Raw genomic sequence first — 18,516 nt, 5'->3', positions numbered from 1 at the left:
AACTTGTGTGAAGCCTTGCATTGCCTTGGAGAAGTTCACTTGCATTTTTGTGGTGATGTGCATGCGGGAGCTGTATCTTCAGTTTCCCTAAGGATAGCACAATACACTTCAGAATTGATCATTGCACCATGAGGGAGGACATCATACAGAATAGCCTCTTCAGAGTCTCACAAACTGTCACCATGACTTTACAGGTTGAGGGTGTGACTTTGAACTTTCTCTTCAGAGGAGAGGTGGTGGTGTGCCACTCCACAGAGTGACGTTTTGTTTCCGGTTCAAAGTGATGAACCCATATTTCATCACCTGTGATGATGTTTGACACAAAAAATCTAACAGTCAGCCTGATAATGTGCAAGTAATTCCCCACAGGTGTTCCTTCATTGCTCTTTAGGGTTTTCTATTAGATGGTGAGGAACCTGATGGGCACACACCTTTGAGTGCTCCAACTGGTGGATGAGTGTGTCAGCAGTACCAGCAGAGATGTCCAGTAGAGCAGTAAGGTTTTTGATTGTGATCCGTTGATCACTTTGAATAAGTGTGTCTGCACATTCTGACGTTGCAGGAGTCATGGGAGATCGGACAGGTTTATGCGACCTTTTTGTGGTGACTGAAGCCTCTACTAATGACTCACCATGCTTTTATTCACTACCAGGTTTCCATAGACGTTCTCCAAGCAACTGTGAATATCTGTGATGTTCTGATTTTTTGCCAAAAGAAACTCAGTGACTGCTCGCTGCTTGGTAAGCACCTCCATTGCTGATGCCATTTTGAAGGCTACGTATAACTTCGTGAACTTTTAGAACTTAGGCGAAACTATAGGGGCTGAAGCATGAACATTCCATGATGTCCCACAACAAATTCCGCATTTTTATGACCAAAATTGGCAAAAAAAAAGTTGCATTACTTATTGAATGCCTTTCTTATTACTATAGTACTGTAACATTTACAAACATCTGTAATAAAATATATCGCAAAAATACCAAGAAATTTGGTGATTGTAGTTATCAGAAGCATTGTATCAATATAGACGTTCTTTAATACTGTGCAAGTTCATTTTCGGTGGCATTCTACGAAACATGACTATTACTACATGGGTAAATAATAAGTTTTGTGGTATTCTAAAATATGTTCCATTTTTTTGAAATAAATTATGACAAGAGAATTTCCAATTCCAGGAGATGAAGTGTCATAGTTTGAATTTTTGGATTACATGTAGACCAGCTTTCATTTGCAGGAAAAGATCGTTGCATTAATTAAAAGAATATTTACCAGAATGATATTTATACAAAGAACAAAATAGTTACATAAATTGATTTTTATGAACAAGGAAAAGAAGATCCAGTAGTGAGTTGATATTTTATTATACAAATGTCAAAGGTTACCTACTGAATTTTGTTTCTCAAAAATTGAATTATCATATAGAAAAATTTTATGTCACGTAAGCAAGAAACTATTAGTTCAGTATCATGTTAAATCATGTTAATATTGTGGAATGTGATGCCTACAGGGTAATTTTTGGGCAAATGTAAGTCTGAAATGATGGCAGTTTGGCCTATGGAACTCAGTCATGATTTACAGACTGTGGTAATTAGTTTTAGAATTCCATGTAAGCATGTTATTTAAATAGAAAATATTATTTGTGTAACTTAATTACTGATGTTTTGTTTACTTTTTATTTTCCTCTGGGACTAATGCAGTTGCAAGCAGCAAGGGGAGGAAAGAGAGGGGTAAATATTTATATATATGTGTGAGTGTGCGTACTTGTGTTTTCTGCATTCAGCTACAATTGTCCTGTTGTTTCCAGATTATGTAGAATTTCCTCCTTTCACACATTGTGATAGTTCTCACACAGAAAAAATTTTCTTGGTAGTGTAAATAATTACTTCTGTACTTTGATGCAATGTATCAGGCTGAGCAAATTGATTAATCAACTAACTGTCAGTGTTGCACACTTACACTTGTTTTGTAGAACAAATGGTAATCATAGTTGTTTTCACACACTTCTCATTATTTGAAGTAGAGTGACAGTAAATTGCAGTCATTCCTAACATATAATTTGAAAAGTTGCATTGACATATTAAAGATGAATACTTTTAAGGACTAAAATATTACCCAGAATACATTTAATGAGTTTGGGAAAGACAATTGATACATGAAATTAGTCAAACGTATTCTTTAGGGAAGAACCTCTGCTGTTTTTAAGTTATGTAAAATGCACAGAAACATTGAAAATGGGAGTTAATTTAGAAATTTTTTATAGGTTGACATCTCAAATTGTTTTATTGTTGAAAATGGCTAAAAGTGATAGAAGCAATTTTATTGGAGTGTAGTAACAGTGGAAAAGAGAATAATTTGCTATATTAGGCTCAATCCCTTACACTTTCATTACAAAAGATTATGTCTAGCTCCTGCACAGTGAGAAAACAGTTAAGATAGTTGGCAGTATTAAAAATTATAACTTTCCGAAGGTCATTAGCATGTCTGTATTACTGATCCTCATTATAGCATATAACAAGAGCTTAAATTTATTCTGATTTCTTATATCCATGTATGTGCAGAATGAACATTTTGGTTCTTTCACATTAAGTGTTCTGTTTGCTACTATCCTACTTCGCTGTTGTTGCTTAGCGACAGTGGATAGTTGTCATCTAATATTTTCTACTATGTTTACCAGATGATGCTTCTACAAACATTGAAAGAATTGACATCGTACCACAACAGCATATTCATCATCTTAGCTATCAATAAGTTGTCATAACAGTGTGATAGTTATGTTATACACTCTCCCACACGCTTACAAGAAACCATTTGATGTATTAATTATTAAGAAGTGAATTGAAAGAAAATGTTATTTGCTTTAGTCAGTAGTCATACTTTTATCGTGCACACTGCGGGATTAACATTGACCTGCTCTAGATCAGAAAGCAGGTCAGAGCACAGATGTTAAAGGAGGATAAAGCTTCAGATTTTGTGTTTTATGTGACTGCAGGCTGAAAATATTGATCAGAAGGTCAAAAAGTCCTTATTTTGAACTAGAAAATGATGCATTCATTATTCAGTTGTATTAAGCTCTGAAATTTTCTTGGCATAACTGATTCATGAATAAATGCTACACAGAGTTCCTATGTGTCTGATTTGTCGATCTCGATCTTTCAATGACTTCCTCAGTTTTCATTGTCAGGAAATTAGATTTCAGAAGGCCAGTGGCTACAATAGTTGACTGAATTGTATGATGGAGATGTTACGAAGCCCTAGAACTTCCAAATCCCGCCAGAGATATGTCTACGCGTATAACTGAAAAAACATTGGTAGAAATGCTGATTATGTTAAATGGTGGAAGACTCAGTTGATTTCTTTGTCACCTTTCAGCATCAAGCACCTGTTTCCATGCACCACCAAGGATGTAGCCACTGTCTCGGTTAAGGTGTAGCCACTGTCTTGGTTAAGGTTGTTAGACATTCTGATTTCAATGGCTTCTTTGATGACAGAATCCCAGTGGGTAGATGCATGGAATAAGATTTTTATTTTATCAAACATAATCATATGTGTGTTCACAAGGCTGTGTCCGGGAACATCAGATTTGTTGAAATTGCTATATTTAATATGGTATTAGTGCATGGAAAGGCATGATGCTGAAAGGCAACAGAGGAATTAGTTGAGTTTTCCATAGTCTAACAAAATCAGCATCACTATCAGTGTTCATAAGTCATAAGACATCGACATATCCATGATGGCATATTGACGTTTTGTGACTTTGTGACACCTCCATGACATACTTCCACCAATTAAAGTACCCAACGGCCCTCTGAAATCTAATTTCATGATGATGAAAATGATGTGGGAGGAAGTTGTTGAAAGCTTGAGATTGACAAATCTAATGTGGCAAGAATTCCACAAAGCATTTATTCAAGAATGTCACTATGAAAAACTGCTATCTCATGTGGTTGTCTGACATTCGTTATGTGTGTTAACAGCAAAGTTAATATGTTCATTTGCTATTGAACTAGTTTTTCTTCATATTCTGTAAGTGCTAGTCATCTGTGTGCTGTATTATTCAACTCAAAACAGTGAAAAACTGTATGACCAACCATTGAAGAACATGAAGAAAACGACTATATCAGTTGTTGAAATATTATGCATAAAAAACTGAACTTCAGCAGTTTCAGTTACTGATTTGCCTAAGAATGGACTGTGTGTGTTGTCCTTAATAAGGAGATCTATTAATAGATTGTTCCAATTGCCTTTTGTATCATCTGTACATAAAAGTAAATTGTCGTAGGATGTAGGTCCTTTATTCTAAATTCAGACACACTAATTTTGTCTGCATATAATGTCCAATTGAGGCACTGTACTATATTAGTTCTAATGACTTCAGATGTTATTTATTGAAATCTCAATGATGTTGGTGATAAGTAGTGACTGCTTTCTCCTCAATGCCGTCTCAATTATTCCACTGTCTTCGGTTACGCAGTGCGTAAAAGAATTGAAATTTCTACCTACTACTGATCATAACCTATAGCAAACTTGAGTAACCTCTGAATTGGGAATGAAGTATAGTCTATAAATCATTTAAATGCTTAATGTCTGGGTATACTAACAGCAGTTACAGAAAAAAAATTATATTTAGGGATGACTGCATTATCTGAAACCTAGTCTTATCATAATTACACATTCAACACTATTCTTCGCACTGCAGTATTCATCAGCTAGTCCCTTAGAGTTTCATTCTTGGTAAAGCTGTCCTCTTTTGTATAATACATTCCTTTTCTGTAAAATTCTTCCGCATGTTGGTATCTTTTAAATCAACAGAAGAATTTTTGTGTCTGAACGCACTGTTGTATGTATTTCGGAAGTGAATCTGCAGTCAGTCTTCATTTCCTGCACACTTAGTATCAAACATAAAATTTTGCTTGCAGTATGCTTTACAAAAAGGCTCCTGCGTGTGACCTTATATGTGGTAATGTTTTTTTTCTATTTTTTATATGAATGAGATGGATTATTGCAATTTATATAAATGTCCTGTATTGGTTTTGTAAGGATTTAAAATGTGGTTGATGTTTTTTGTTTAAAAATTTGGGAAGGGGTGGAGGGGGGGGGGGGGGGTGGAGAGACAGGCTTTGTATTTGTTTCAGTATTGAGTTGTCAGAATTGCTCATCAGAAGTACACACTTTTCTCTGAAGGAATGTATAAAGTGAACAATAAGAGAGAAAATGATGTGCTATGAGAAAAATGAATATAATGCTCACATACAAATGTTGCACCAGATTCACCTGTATCAACACCAGCAGCTGGAAGAAATTCTGCTTCCTTTTGTCAGTAGTGTTCAGTGGACTATTCAAAATAGTGTGCAAGATTAATAATTTGTTTTATTTACTAATTTTACAGAATTAGATAAATGATCCTGGAAGGAGAATAATTTGAATTGGCATTCTGGTTATGTTTTTATAATCAAAAGTATTGCCATATCACAGTTTTTATTTGTTTAATGAAGTTAATAGCCTTTGTAATTCCTAGCAGCAAATGTCTTGATTATAAAAGTGAAACGCTTTTTAATTGTAGAAGACTTTCACAACCTCTCTGGAATGGATAAAATAAAATTAAATGAAACCTTACCTCCAGCAAATCAAGGAACAATTTTTGCGTACGAATATGATTATACGCAAAATGAGATTTTCGCTCTGAAGCGGAGTGTGCGTCTCATTCTGGAACATCCCCCAGGCTGTGGTAAAGCCATGTCTCCGCAATATCCTTTCTTTCAGGAGTGCTAGTTCTGCAAGGTTTGCAGGAGAGCTTTTGTAAAGTTAGAAAGGTAGGAGACGAGGTACTGGCAGAAGTAAAGCTTTGAGGACGGGGCGTGAGTCATGCTTGGGTAGCTCAGTTGGTAGAGCACTTGCTCGCGGAAGGCAAAGGTCTCGAGTTTGAGTCTCGGTCCGGCACACAGTTTTAATCTGCCAGGAAGTTTCATTATTATAGGCATACAGTTCAGAGTATGAAGAAGAGGATAGAACTTGACACATAGAATATAAAGGTATTGTTGAAATTGGTAGTTAGTCCAGGGCTGTGGAGGACTTGGCCATTCATAGATCAGGAGGAGGTGAGGCATCCTTGCAGGCACATGGGATGTAGAGGTTGTGGTATATGGAACTGCTTGGCGGGAAATCAATGAAACATCCCTCTTTACAATATTTCTTAATTCATTCTGGTGCAGAGACAACATTATAGTAGGCAGGAGGTTATTGTTATTCGATGATGTTGGTAGAAGAGAGTGCTGGGATCAGCAGCTGCCAACTCGGGAGCCAGCACAGCATTTACTGTTGGTGGCGGACTGTGGCCTTAGTGAAGGGGTCCCTCAGAGTGTATCAGACACCGCTCTTAGCACGTCCAAGATGTGGTTGCAGAGTACCACACCGGGTTAGACTGTGTTCAAACCCTGACATCTAATGTCCAATTTAGACATTGAATGTGTGCTCCTACACTGTGCAGTGATCAGCAGTGATGGAAGTCATCAGGAAATTGTGTAAAGTGACAGATAGACTGAGCTGCCCGCAGCTCAGGAATGAACATGCGTCCCATTAGAGAGGTGTCTGGAAGCAAGTGGAAGTCAGCTAGTGGGAGACCCAGTGGTGCAGAGGTGCTGAGTCATCTGCATAAATTCTCCAGGTCAGGGGTTTGGCTTTTGCTACTGATGACAAAGTCCTTAGTAGATGACTGGATACCTCATCTAGCCCTGCAGTAATCTCCACCTTGAAGCCAACAGCTGATGGCGACGGCAGTGGTTGGCATTATTTACATGCTCCAATACTGTTGTGTACAGAGAATGTCGGCAAGTATCTGAGCACGTCTGAGAGTGAGGATCTACTTTGATGTACATTTATGAGTCTGTCAGTGGGAAAGAAATATAAACAGATTGAGTGCCAAATAGGAGGAACAAAGTTAGAACAGGTGGACGGTTTCAAGTACTTAGGATGCGTATTCTCACAGGATGGCAACATAGTGAAAGAACTGGAAGAGAGGTGTAGCTAATGCAGTGAGCGCTCAGCTACGACCTACTCTCTTCTGCAAGAAGGAAGTTGGTACCAAGACTAAGTTATCTGTGCACTGCTCAATCTTTCTACCAACTTTGTTGTATGGGAGCGAAAGCTGGGTGGATTCAGTTTACCTTATCAACAAGGTTGAGGTTACGGATATGAAAGTAGCTAGGATGATTGCAGGTACTAGTAGATGGGAACAATGGCAGGAGGGTGTCCACAATGAGGAAATCAAAGAAAAACTGGGAATGAACTCTATAGATGTAGCAGTCAGGGTGAACAGGCTTAGATGGCGGGGTCATGTTACACGCATGGGAGAAGCAAGGTTACCCAAGAGACTCATGGGTTCAGCAGTAGAGGGTAGGTGGAGTCGGGGCAGGCCAAGGAGAAGGTACCTGGATTCGGTTAAGAAAGATTTTGAAGTAATAGGTTTAACATCAGAAGAGGCACCAATGTTAGCACTGAATAGGGGATCATGGAGGAATTTTATAAGGGGCTAAGCTCCAGACTGAATGCTGAAAGGCATAATCAGTCTTAAACGATGATGGATGATGATGATGATTTATGAGTCTGCTGACCTGTACTTCTCCAACAGCAGTCTCCCTACCCTGCAAGAGACAGCAAGGTGTAGCAGCCAGGCATCACAATTGGGTAGGGATGACTTCATTCGTTCAGCTTTTCTTGTTTATCAGTTCTGAAGGATCCTAGAGGGAGCTGTACTGTTGCCCATCTTCACCCTTCAGAGGAGTTGGCTAGCTTCTTCTGCTTCATTAGCTTCCTGAATAAGTACTCTTACGTTCTGAATACATCTTCTTGTGAAACAGTGTTGGGGGTTCAAGCTAATGCTCACGTCCCTGTGTACGACATCATTATGCTGAGCGTCACAAGCTGTTCATCACACTCAAGTCTTTGTGCAACGGTACTACTAAAAATAAGGAAGTTAGAAGAACTCAAAATTGTTTGACATTTTAGCACTCTATGAAACCAGATGGCAATGGTAAGAACATTGAGGTAGTGCTTTAAAATTAGTGTAGTATTATTGGAGGAGAATAACAAGGCAGAAATGTGGTAGCAGTCACACTGGGAAAAAAATGGGTGTATACTGTTATGAAGACCTACAAAATGATAATTAAGAAGTAGAAGGACTGCAACAACTTATTGACTATACAAGTCTATTTTTCAACTTTATTAATAAATGAGAAATTGCAGCACCATAATGGGGAATTATCTGGAAAGGAGGATAGCAGAGATATTTGGATTAGGAATCACCAATTGTAGAGGAGATCATATACTTGATATTTTTGAGGAACTTGATTTAGTGACAACAAACACTACCTTTAAAATGCGTAAAAGAATGAGGTACACATAGAAAGCTCCATGTGGTAGTAATAGCTACCAAATTGATTTTTTTTTTTACAGAAGGTATAGAAATCGAAGTCTATCCATAGCTATCCAGAATTAGATGAAGATTATGACCATGTGCCATTCGTAGTAAAGTGTAGTTTAAAATTTTAAAGAAACCAGATGATTTATGCAAAAAGATGAAATATCTATAAAAATCATGAAATACAGTGAACGAAATTGTAACAGAAACGTCAGATGAAATACTGGGTGAAAAACAAATGGAATAAAAACCATGAATCACTGAAAATATGATAAACATGATTCAAGAGAGGAATAAATGTAGAGGAAGAAACACAACAGAAATGTGAAGCTACCATTAGAATAGAAGTGAGAAAAGGATGCTAAATATGTTATTATCTGTATAACCTTTTCATTATAAAGGTTCAAGGATCTTCAAGGGAAAAACATGTTAAGTTAAAAAGAGTAGAATTACCTTTCACTGTACAAACTTTGCAGTTTGCCTTAGTAACTTATGGTGAAAAACATGCAGAGTGTATTTTCTAAATTTGCAACAGGAAATACTTTGATCTTAAAACTAATAGTAAAAAAGATATTATAGTAAGTAAATAAAATAATGAGAAAACCTGATATCAGAATTCAAAGAAATAAAAAAAAGTTAATTCTTTTCCTTTAGACATGTTAACTAAAGAATACTACAGACACAGTATGGAAAATAGAAAAACAACATGAAACAGTTTACTGTGCTTTCACTGAAAGAAGAAACTCAGAAGGGAAATTGGAATTTATTATAAAAAAACAAATGTCAAGATTTTCATCAGGATAGTGCTCTTGTATGTTGTGAAAGCTGAACACTATTGAAGACAGGGAGGAAGTGCTGAGAAGTGATACATATGTGGCTTTGGAGGAAGCTAATGAGGGCCATTTGAACAGAAAAAGTTCAGTTAGGTGTTTTGAAAGAGATGAGCAAGCAGAGAAACTTCATAGCAACTATCCAAAAAAGGAAATTAAAGCTCTTTGGACAGAAGTTTTTAACAGATGTTTTGGAAAGGTCAATTAAGAATAATACAGTACCAAGAGCCGTTATTTTTATGCTGTTTTATTAGGCAACCAATTTCGATGTTCCAGTCACATCATCATCGAGACTGTCACATGAATGACAAGGCACACAATTGATGAAGTTTTGATATCTACAGAACCATATAAGATATCTGGTTCTGTATATATCCAGACTTAATGAGCTCTGTGCCCTTCACACATGTGGCATCAACTGTCAAATGAACAGTTGCTGTCACATGAGTGACGAGCACCCATGCTAATGAAGTTCCACTGTCAAATGAACAATTACTGTCACATGCGAAGAGCACACATGCTCGTGAAGTTTGGATATCTGTGGAACCAGATAAGTGTACTGATGGGGAACCAGATAAGAGTACTGGTGGCTTGTCTTATACAAGTGCGAGTGGTACTTGGTGTCATTCATGTGACAACCCTGATGATGGTGTGATTGGAATGTTGAAACTAGTTTCCTAATAAAACAGTATCAAAATAACAGCTGTTGGTACATCATTATTACATTTCATCAACCAGCTGCTGTTCCACACACCTGAAACCAGAATGGAGTTAAGTTTATTGGTGGTGGTGGTGGTATTATCTGTGCACCTATTAGGAAAGCCACTCTTAAGTTGCGTGAAGAGAGCAGACAATGGTACACGTGGTGCCACCTGGCAGAAACAGGAATATTTTCCGACTTTTGCCCAGTTGCATTAGAGCCAATGTTTACCCGCATGAATGGGGATTGCCCCACATAATGTTGCTTCCTGCTCCCTCTGTTATATAGTGAAACAACTGCTGTTGATTCTTTTTGATATAATTAACTACATTTGAGCATTGCCAAGCTAGTACCATCTTCTAATTCACCCCATTTCCTATCATACTTATTTTTATGACCACTATGTCACTGAGAATCAGTGTGGATGTTGTCAACTTATTAAAGTCTTTTTATGTACATTTTGTTGACTACATGAAGGTTACTTGATTGCATTGTGCTCTTAATATATCAAGAGTACTTTTTAGCCATAAAATCCTAACTGAGCCACAGTCATGCTAGTGTAATAAATAAGCATTAGCAGTAACTTGCTTGCACTGAGACTATCAGGTGCTGTTTTAAATATTACAATTTGCTCTTCTCTCAGTAGTGTTGTTCCATCCTCCTTTGATTGCATAATTTCTCTTTCACAAAGATAATTTGGTCACCATGTTGAGGACACACCACTTCATTGAAATTACAGAGAATGATCTGATATGATTCCTCTAAGCAGTTGTATCAACTGATGGAGTAAGAAAGCTGAGAATGTTTTGAATTATGATTATTTTATAATCCAGAAGCAGTTACTTCTTCTACATTCCTCTTGGGAATGATTAGTTCAGGTGCACCAATGCAATCATACAAATTATTGCATATGAGGTGCTAATAGTGATCCCTGGGTTGGAGCTACTCCTTACTCTATTTTGCTGAGTGTGCACTAATTACATTAATCTGCTTTGAAACAGTTAAACTGGTTGTCAACAGCATTGGATACTCTGTGTACATAATTTTTTGTGTTATAGATAAAATAACACGCAACATGGTGTGTTTTATAAGTGGTGTGGAAGCCTACAGCTGAGTTTTCTGCATTTTTTCTCCATGCTTGTCTTATGTTGTTCGTTTAGCAAATTGCATGACATTGTTGAATGATTCAGCTGTTGTAATTGTAATAAATGTTTTCTGATATGTGAAATGTAAAAGTTATGTAAATGCTTTTGCCCTTCTCGTCATTAGCAAAACTAACTTAAGTGCTGCTTCCTCCATACCCTTTGTACAACCTAATGCCAATTTAAAAGTGTACAGTTGCAGTGTGGTTCTGTTTTGGTGAATCTAATACAAGTGGCATAGATAAGTAAATTTTGAAAATGTTTCAGATCCTTGAAAAATGAACTTTTCAATAAATAAGTATAATTTTTGTAAGTAAGTTAAATTGCTGATGTTTCAACCAACCTGCTACAGTCCTCTTTAGGCCATGATTTATTTATTTCTTTTACTAGGAGTATAACACAGTTTCAGAAATCAATCTGTGGCAAGTGAAGCTGATAAGAATGTCATCATCTGTCTTCAGATTGTAGTTACATTCCTGACTTCTATCATTTCATGTAGCATTCAATACTCATTGTTGCTGATGGCAGGGATGTACAGCTAAGGCTCTTTAGTCTCGCTTTCAACAATATTATGAACAGGATAGATTGCTACTCACCATAAAGTTGACACTTTGAGTTGCATACTGACCCAACAAACAGTCTTTTCCATTATTTAATGTTTTTAATCATTAATTTTTATCACCTTCATCAAGATCAGAAAATTATAAAATTCTGCTCAAGGCTAATTTATTTCAAGACTAATTTATTTTTTGACAGATGGGTACCAAAGAACAGAGTGAAGGCTTGGAGCGAGCCTTAGATCACATGTGCCGCAAGACAAGAGACCTCCGACGGCAACTAAGGAAGGCGGTTGTTGATCACGTGTCAGATAGGTTAGCATTCTGCATTGTGTAGAAAGTAATGAACAGAATATTAAGTTAAAATTGTGTAATTCCAGTATAATTGTTTTGTTGAAATACACACATGCTGCATGCTTGAATGTAAACATTCTCTCTCTCTCTCTCTCTCTCTCTCTCTCTCTCTCTGTGTGTGTGTGTGTGTGTGTGTGTGTGTGTGTGTGTGTATAGTGTCTATTTCCTGTTTTATTGAAGCTTTGCAGTTGCAAGATCATGTATAATAAACAAAGCCTGTATATGGAACTTCCTGGGAGATTAAAACTGTGTGCTGGACCGAGACTCAAACTCGGGACCATTACCTTTCGCGGGCAAGTGCTCTACCATCTGAGCTACCCAAGCACAACTCACGCCCCGTCCTTACACCTTTACTTCTGCCAGTATCTCGTCTCCTACCAACAGTTTTAATCTGCCAGGAAGTTTCCTAACAGCGCACATTCCACTGCAGAGTGAAAATCTCATTCTGGAAATATCCCCCAGGCTGTGCCATGTCTCTGCAATATCCTTTCTTTCAGGAGTGCTAGTTCTGCAAGGTTCGCAGGAGAGCTTCTGTAAAGTACAATTCACTTATCTTTTTACTCTTGTTAGCTTGTGCACAATGTTTAAGCAGTAATCTTTGTCATCCCTATTACCCTGTCTTCCATCTTCAAGCTCTCAGGTTTTCAAATCTCGACCAAAGCAAGTTCTAGCAATCAGTTTTTCCTTCTCATCTACATCTATATCTATACTCCACAAGCCACCCAACGGTGTGTGGCGGAGGGCACTTTACGTGCCACTGTCATGACCTCCCTTTCCTGTTCCACTTGCGTATGGTTCGCGGGAAGAACGACTGCTGGAAAGCCTCCGTGCGCACTCAAATCTCTCTAATTTTGCATCCCATCTGACCTGCAGTTCTAGGTTACTTTCCCGAAATCTACCCCTTTCCTAGACTTCTCCAGTCCTTTTCCTTCATCCCTCTACCTTCCCCTTCAGTCCTTCTGCCTGAAGGAGCCCTGGCTCTGAAAGATTGCCTAATTATAGTCTTATATGTGTGTATGTTGTGCCGCCACTTGGTGAATAAATTTTTGTCTATCCAATTACCTCATTTTTTTAAAAGAAGGTGAGTGAGTCACTGCTTCATGAAATCACTGGTTGTCATTGTCATCCAAAACACTTTCAGAGTTTGAGTCTTATCAGACAGCACTTCTAAATAGTCAAGCCCACTAATGTTGTAAAACACAGTCCTGCTTAACCCAAAGGAAGCTTATTTGAATTGTGGGATGAGAGAAATTTTCCTCACCAGAGTATGGATCTCAGTTATGAGACTGTATGTTAATTACTGTGATTAATCCCAAAAATTTCCATGCAGTGCATCACAGAGTTATGGTGAGACTTTGTTTATGTTGCTCCATCTGTTGGCTGGCGATGTTACCCCATGTCACATGACACATGAAAAAGCGAATGATTGACTATGTCACAGTTGGATATTAGAGCTGGAATGCATACCGTCTTGAGACTGCTTCTTAAGCAGTTGCCACACTAGATATAAAATTGAGTTAGAGCCTAGATTTTAACCTCAGCATTGCCCCCCCCCCTCCCCCCCCCCCCCCCCCCCCACCACCACCACTCTGCTGGGTGTGGTTGTATTCAGACACAAAAACATAGTAAAAGAAAGGTTTCAATGTGAACTAACTTCTCACCAATGCAGTGGCTTGGAGATGTAGATGTAGAGACTCTTTCACTTGGGTGCTCCAGTCAGCAGTGCCATATTATTTTGGTTTCCATATAGTTTTTACAACTATGTGTACAATTTATTCATGCTGTATTTGCTAAAAGTTGGGTAATTTATTAAACTAACATGAGGAAGTTCACTGTGTCTCAGATATCACATTTTAGCTTTGTATCTTGTGAGTTAATTATACCTTTCTTGTTCAGTTATGTCAACAATGGTTAGATACAAAATCAAACTGTTGCATCAAGCATGATAATACCCCACTCATACGATTATAGTTGGTGGGGACTTCAACCTACCCTCGGTATGTTGGCAAAAATACTTGTTCAAAACTGGTGGTAGGCAGAAAACGTCTTCCGAGATTGCCCTAAATGCATTCTCCGAAAATTATTTTGAGCAGTTAGTCCACGAACCCACGAAAATTGTAAATGGTTGTGAAAACACACTTGAGCTCTTGGCCACAAACAGTCCAGAGCTGATAGAGAGCATCATGACTGATACAAGGATTAGTGATCACAAGGTCATTGTAGCTAGGCTCAATACTATTTCTTCCAAATCCATCAGAAACAAACGCAAAATAATTTTATTTAAAAAAGCGGATAAAGTGCAACTAGAAGCCTTCCTAAAAGACAATTTCCATTCCTTCCGAACTGACTATGCGAATGTAGACGAGATGTGTCTCAAATTCAAAGATATAGTAACAACAGCAATTGAGATATTCATACCTCATAAGTTGGTAAGAGATGGAACGGATCCCCCGTGGTACACAAAAAAGGTCCGAACGCTGTTGCAGAGGCAACGGAAAGAGCATGCGAAGTTCAGAACAACGCGAAATCCCGAAGATGGGCTAAAATTTACAGACGCGCGAAATTTGGCACGTACTTCGATGCGAGATGCCTTTAATAGGTTCCACAACGAAACATTGTCTCGAAATTTGGTAGAAAATCCGAAGAAATTGTGGTCGTATGTAAAGTACACAAGCGGCAAGACGCAGTCAATACCTTCGCTGCGCAGTGCCGATGGTACTGTTATCGACGACTGTGCCGCTAAAGCGGAGTTGTTGAACGCAGTTTTCCGAAATTCCTTCACCAGGGAAGATGAATGGAATATTCCAGAATTTGAAACACGAACATCTGCTAGCATGAGATTCTTAGAAGTAGATACCTTAGGGGTTGCGAAGCAACTCAAATCGCTTGATACGGGCAAGTCTTCAGGTCCAGATTGTATACCGATTAGGTTCCTTTCAGATTACGCTGATACTATAGCTCCCTACTTAGCACTCACATACAACCGCTCGCTCACCGATATATCTGTACCTACAGATTGAAAAATTGCGCAGGTCGCACCAGTGTTCAAGAAGGGCAGTAGGAGTAATCCATTTAACTACAGACCTATATCATTGACGTCGGTTTGCAGTAGGGTTTTGGAGCATATACTGTATTCAAACATTATGAATCACCTCGAAGGGAACGATCTATTGACACGTAATCAGCATGGCTTCAGAAAACATCGCTCTTGTGCAACGCAGCTAGCTCTTTATTCGCACGAAGTAATGGCAGCTATCGACAGGGGATCTCAAGTTGATTCCGTATTTCTAGATTTCCGGAAAGCTTTTGACACCGTTCCTCACAAGCGACTTCTAATCAAGCTGCGGAGCTATGGGGTATCGTCTCAGTTGTGCGACTGGATTCGTGATTTCCTGTCAGGAAGGTCGCAGTTCATAGTAATAGACGGCAAACCATCGAGTAAAACTGAAGTGATATCAGGTGTTCCCCAAGGAAGCGTCCTGGGACCTCTACTGTTCCTGATCTATATAAATGACCTGGTTGACAATCTGAGCAGTTCTCTTAGACTGTTCGCAGATGATGCTGTAATTTACCGTCTAGTAAGGTCATCCGAAGACCAGTATCAGCTGCAAAGCGATTTAGAAAAGATTGCTGTATGGTGTGTCAGGTGGCAGTTGACGCTAAATAACGAAAAGTGTGAGATGATCCACATGAGTTCCAAAATAAATCCGTTGGAATTCGATTATTCGATAAATAGTACAATTCTCAAGGCTGTCAATTCAACTAAGTACCTGGGTATTAAAATTACGAAGAACTTCAGTTGGAAGGACCACATAGATAATATTGTCGGGAAGGCGAGCCAATGGTTGCGTTTCATTGGCAGGACACTTAGAAGATGCAACAAGTCCACTAAAGAGACAGCTTACACTACACTCGTTCGTCCTCTGTTAGAATATTGCTGCGCGGTGTGGGATCCTTACCAGGTGGGATTGACGGAGGACATCGAAAGGGTGCAAAAAAGGGCAGCTCGTTTTGTATTATCGCGTTATAGGGGAGAGAGTGTGGCAGATATGATACACGAGTTGGGATGGAAGTCATTACAGCATAGACGTTTTTCGTCGCGGCGAGACCTTTTTACGAAATTTCAGTCACCAACTTTCTCTTCCGAATGCGAAAATATTTTGTTGAGCCCAACCTACATAGGTAGGAATGATCATCAAAATAAAATAAGAGAAATCAGAGCTCGAACAGAAAGGTTTAGGTGTTCGTTTTTCCCGCTCGCTGTTCGGGAGTGGAATAGTAGAGAGATAGTATGATTGTGGTTCGATGAACCCTCTGCCAAGCACTTAAATGTGAATTGCAGAGTAGTCATGTAGATGTAGATGTAGATGCTTAAATTTATTATTTCTATGCTACGAACTCTGTTCACAGTAAATTTTGTAGATAATATCCACATACACCACTAAAGGCACCTGCAAAATTATGTCATGGTATAACCCACAGTTCATGAGATGTGATATCATGGTTGCAGAGATGCTTGAGAACTTATGTATTGTGCATAACTTTTAAATTTATTACTTCTTTGCTACTGTCTTTATAAATATGTCAATGAATTATACATCTGTTGTTGCATATTGAAAGAGAGACTGATATAGGGATATTATACCTAAACCAATTAAATTAATATCTAGCTAAAGCAACAACTAGCAGTGGTATTGATGAAGAGTGGGACAGCATAAGCAACTATATAAAAATGCAGCAAAAGGAGCAGTAGGGAAAAGGATAAAAGAGAGAGAGAATAAAAAGGAAAAAAGTTAAGAATATGGGATGAAGAAATGAACCAGCTATAAAAGAGAAAGAAGAGCTGCATAACAATATACAGGAGGCAGAAATGGATATAAACAGAAACAGAATTATTCCAGGCAACTTATATGACAGACCCATCAAGACTCCTTGGTCATATTCATCTCCAATACTGAACACCACAAACATGGAAATTAACATTGGCATACAAGGTAATGTGAGACAAAACCAGTCGTGAAAAGGTACAGCAAAACTGAATATAATCAGTGGACTAGAAGTTATCCAGAGTTGTGGTGCAGGCAAGATGATAGTGGAAATTGTGTGTTGTGAAGAAGAAAAAAGTTGTAATTATTGACAATGGGTTAACTACAAAACTCGCTAAAATAGAAAGGAGATGTGCAGGAATAGACGGAGTAAATATGGAGTTAAACAAATAATAAGAACGTCCTTTCACCCCAGATTCCTACAGCTTATCAGTATATTCTGACAAAGGTGGGAAATCACAAACTCTTTGAAGGCTGTGGAATTCATCCCCCTGTTCAATATGTGCACTAAATCTACATTTGCATCTACATGTGTACCTGTACTCCGCAAGCCATCTTGTGGTGTGTGACAGAGAGCAGGTCGTGTACCACTGTCACTTCCCCCCTTTCCTTTTTAGTTGCAAATACACTGACAGAAAAAGCATTGCAACAACAAAAGAGAGTTAATATAGAGCAATGAAATTTCGGGAATATGTTTGCTGGGGAACATATTTAAGTGATCAACATTGTAAGATCACAGGTTAATGTAAATGCGAGATAAGCTGTTGCAAATGCGAAATGCTGGTACATAACTAACCAGTGTAACCACCAGAATGTTGAATGCAAGCATGCAAACATGCATTCATTGTGTTTTGCAGATGCCTAATGTCAGTTTGTGGGATGGAGGCTATAGTTACCATCCGATGATGCCCCAAATGTGCTCAATTGGAAACTATGGTAATTGACCAACTGAAAGATTGGAAAGTAAATAAATCACCTGGTCTGGATGGAATCCCAGTTCTATTTTACAAAAATTATTCTGTGGCATTGTCTTCTTTACTAGCTAGCATTTGTCGTGAATCTCTCGCCCAGCACAAAGTCCCAAATGACTGGAGAAAGGTGCACATGACTCCAATATATAAAAAAAGAGTAAAAGAACAGACCCGCAAAACCAATATCCCTAACGTCTGTTTGTTGCAGAATCCTTGAACACATTCTCAGTTCGAAGAAGCTTAAGTCCACGAATCCACATGGTTTTAAAAATCACTGTTCATACAAAACTCAGCTTGCTCTTTTCTCACATGGTGTACTGCGAACTATGGATGAAGGGCAACAGACAGATTGCTTATTCCTAGATTTTCAGAAAGTATTTGATGTGGTGTCCCATTGCAGGCTGTTAATGAAGTCATGAACATACGGAATAAGTTCACAGAAATGTGAGTGGCTCGAAGACGTCTTAAATAATAGAACCCAGTATGTGGTCCTCGATGGCGAGTGTTCATCAGAGACAGGGGTATTGGCAGGAGTGCCCAAGGGAAGTGTGATAAGACCGCTGTTGTTGTCTATACACATAAATAGCCTTGGCGGGCGGGGTGGGCAGCAATCTGAGGTGGTTTGCTGAGGATGCCATGGTGTTGAAGTTGAGTGACTGTAGGAAGATAGAAGACGACTTAGACAAAATTTCCAGTTTGTGTGATGAACGGCAGCTAGCCCTA

General features: G+C 38.5%; 1 protein-coding gene across 2 annotated transcripts in view; it reads left to right on the top strand.

The window, feature by feature from the left end:
- The window catches only part of LOC126365916 (catenin alpha), a 144,034-nt gene that overhangs the window by 83,002 nt on the left and 42,516 nt on the right, over nucleotides 1-18,516 (top strand). Inside the window, exons 7-8 of one of the 2 annotated variants that reach the window (XM_050008655.1) lie at nucleotides 1,698-1,727; nucleotides 11,842-11,957. In XM_050008655.1, coding sequence (XP_049864612.1) covers nucleotides 1,698-1,727; nucleotides 11,842-11,957 — 146 coding nt within the window. The remainder of the gene's footprint in view (nucleotides 1-1,697; nucleotides 1,728-11,841; nucleotides 11,958-18,516) is intronic. The other variant, XM_050008656.1, reaches the window with a different exon arrangement.

This window comes from Schistocerca gregaria, chromosome 4 (genome assembly GCF_023897955.1).
Source record: "Schistocerca gregaria isolate iqSchGreg1 chromosome 4, iqSchGreg1.2, whole genome shotgun sequence".
Taxonomy (NCBI): Eukaryota; Metazoa; Arthropoda; class Insecta; order Orthoptera; family Acrididae; genus Schistocerca; species Schistocerca gregaria.
The sequence above is the reverse complement of the archived record's forward strand: the minus strand, read 5'-3'. Positions and strand labels throughout refer to the sequence as shown.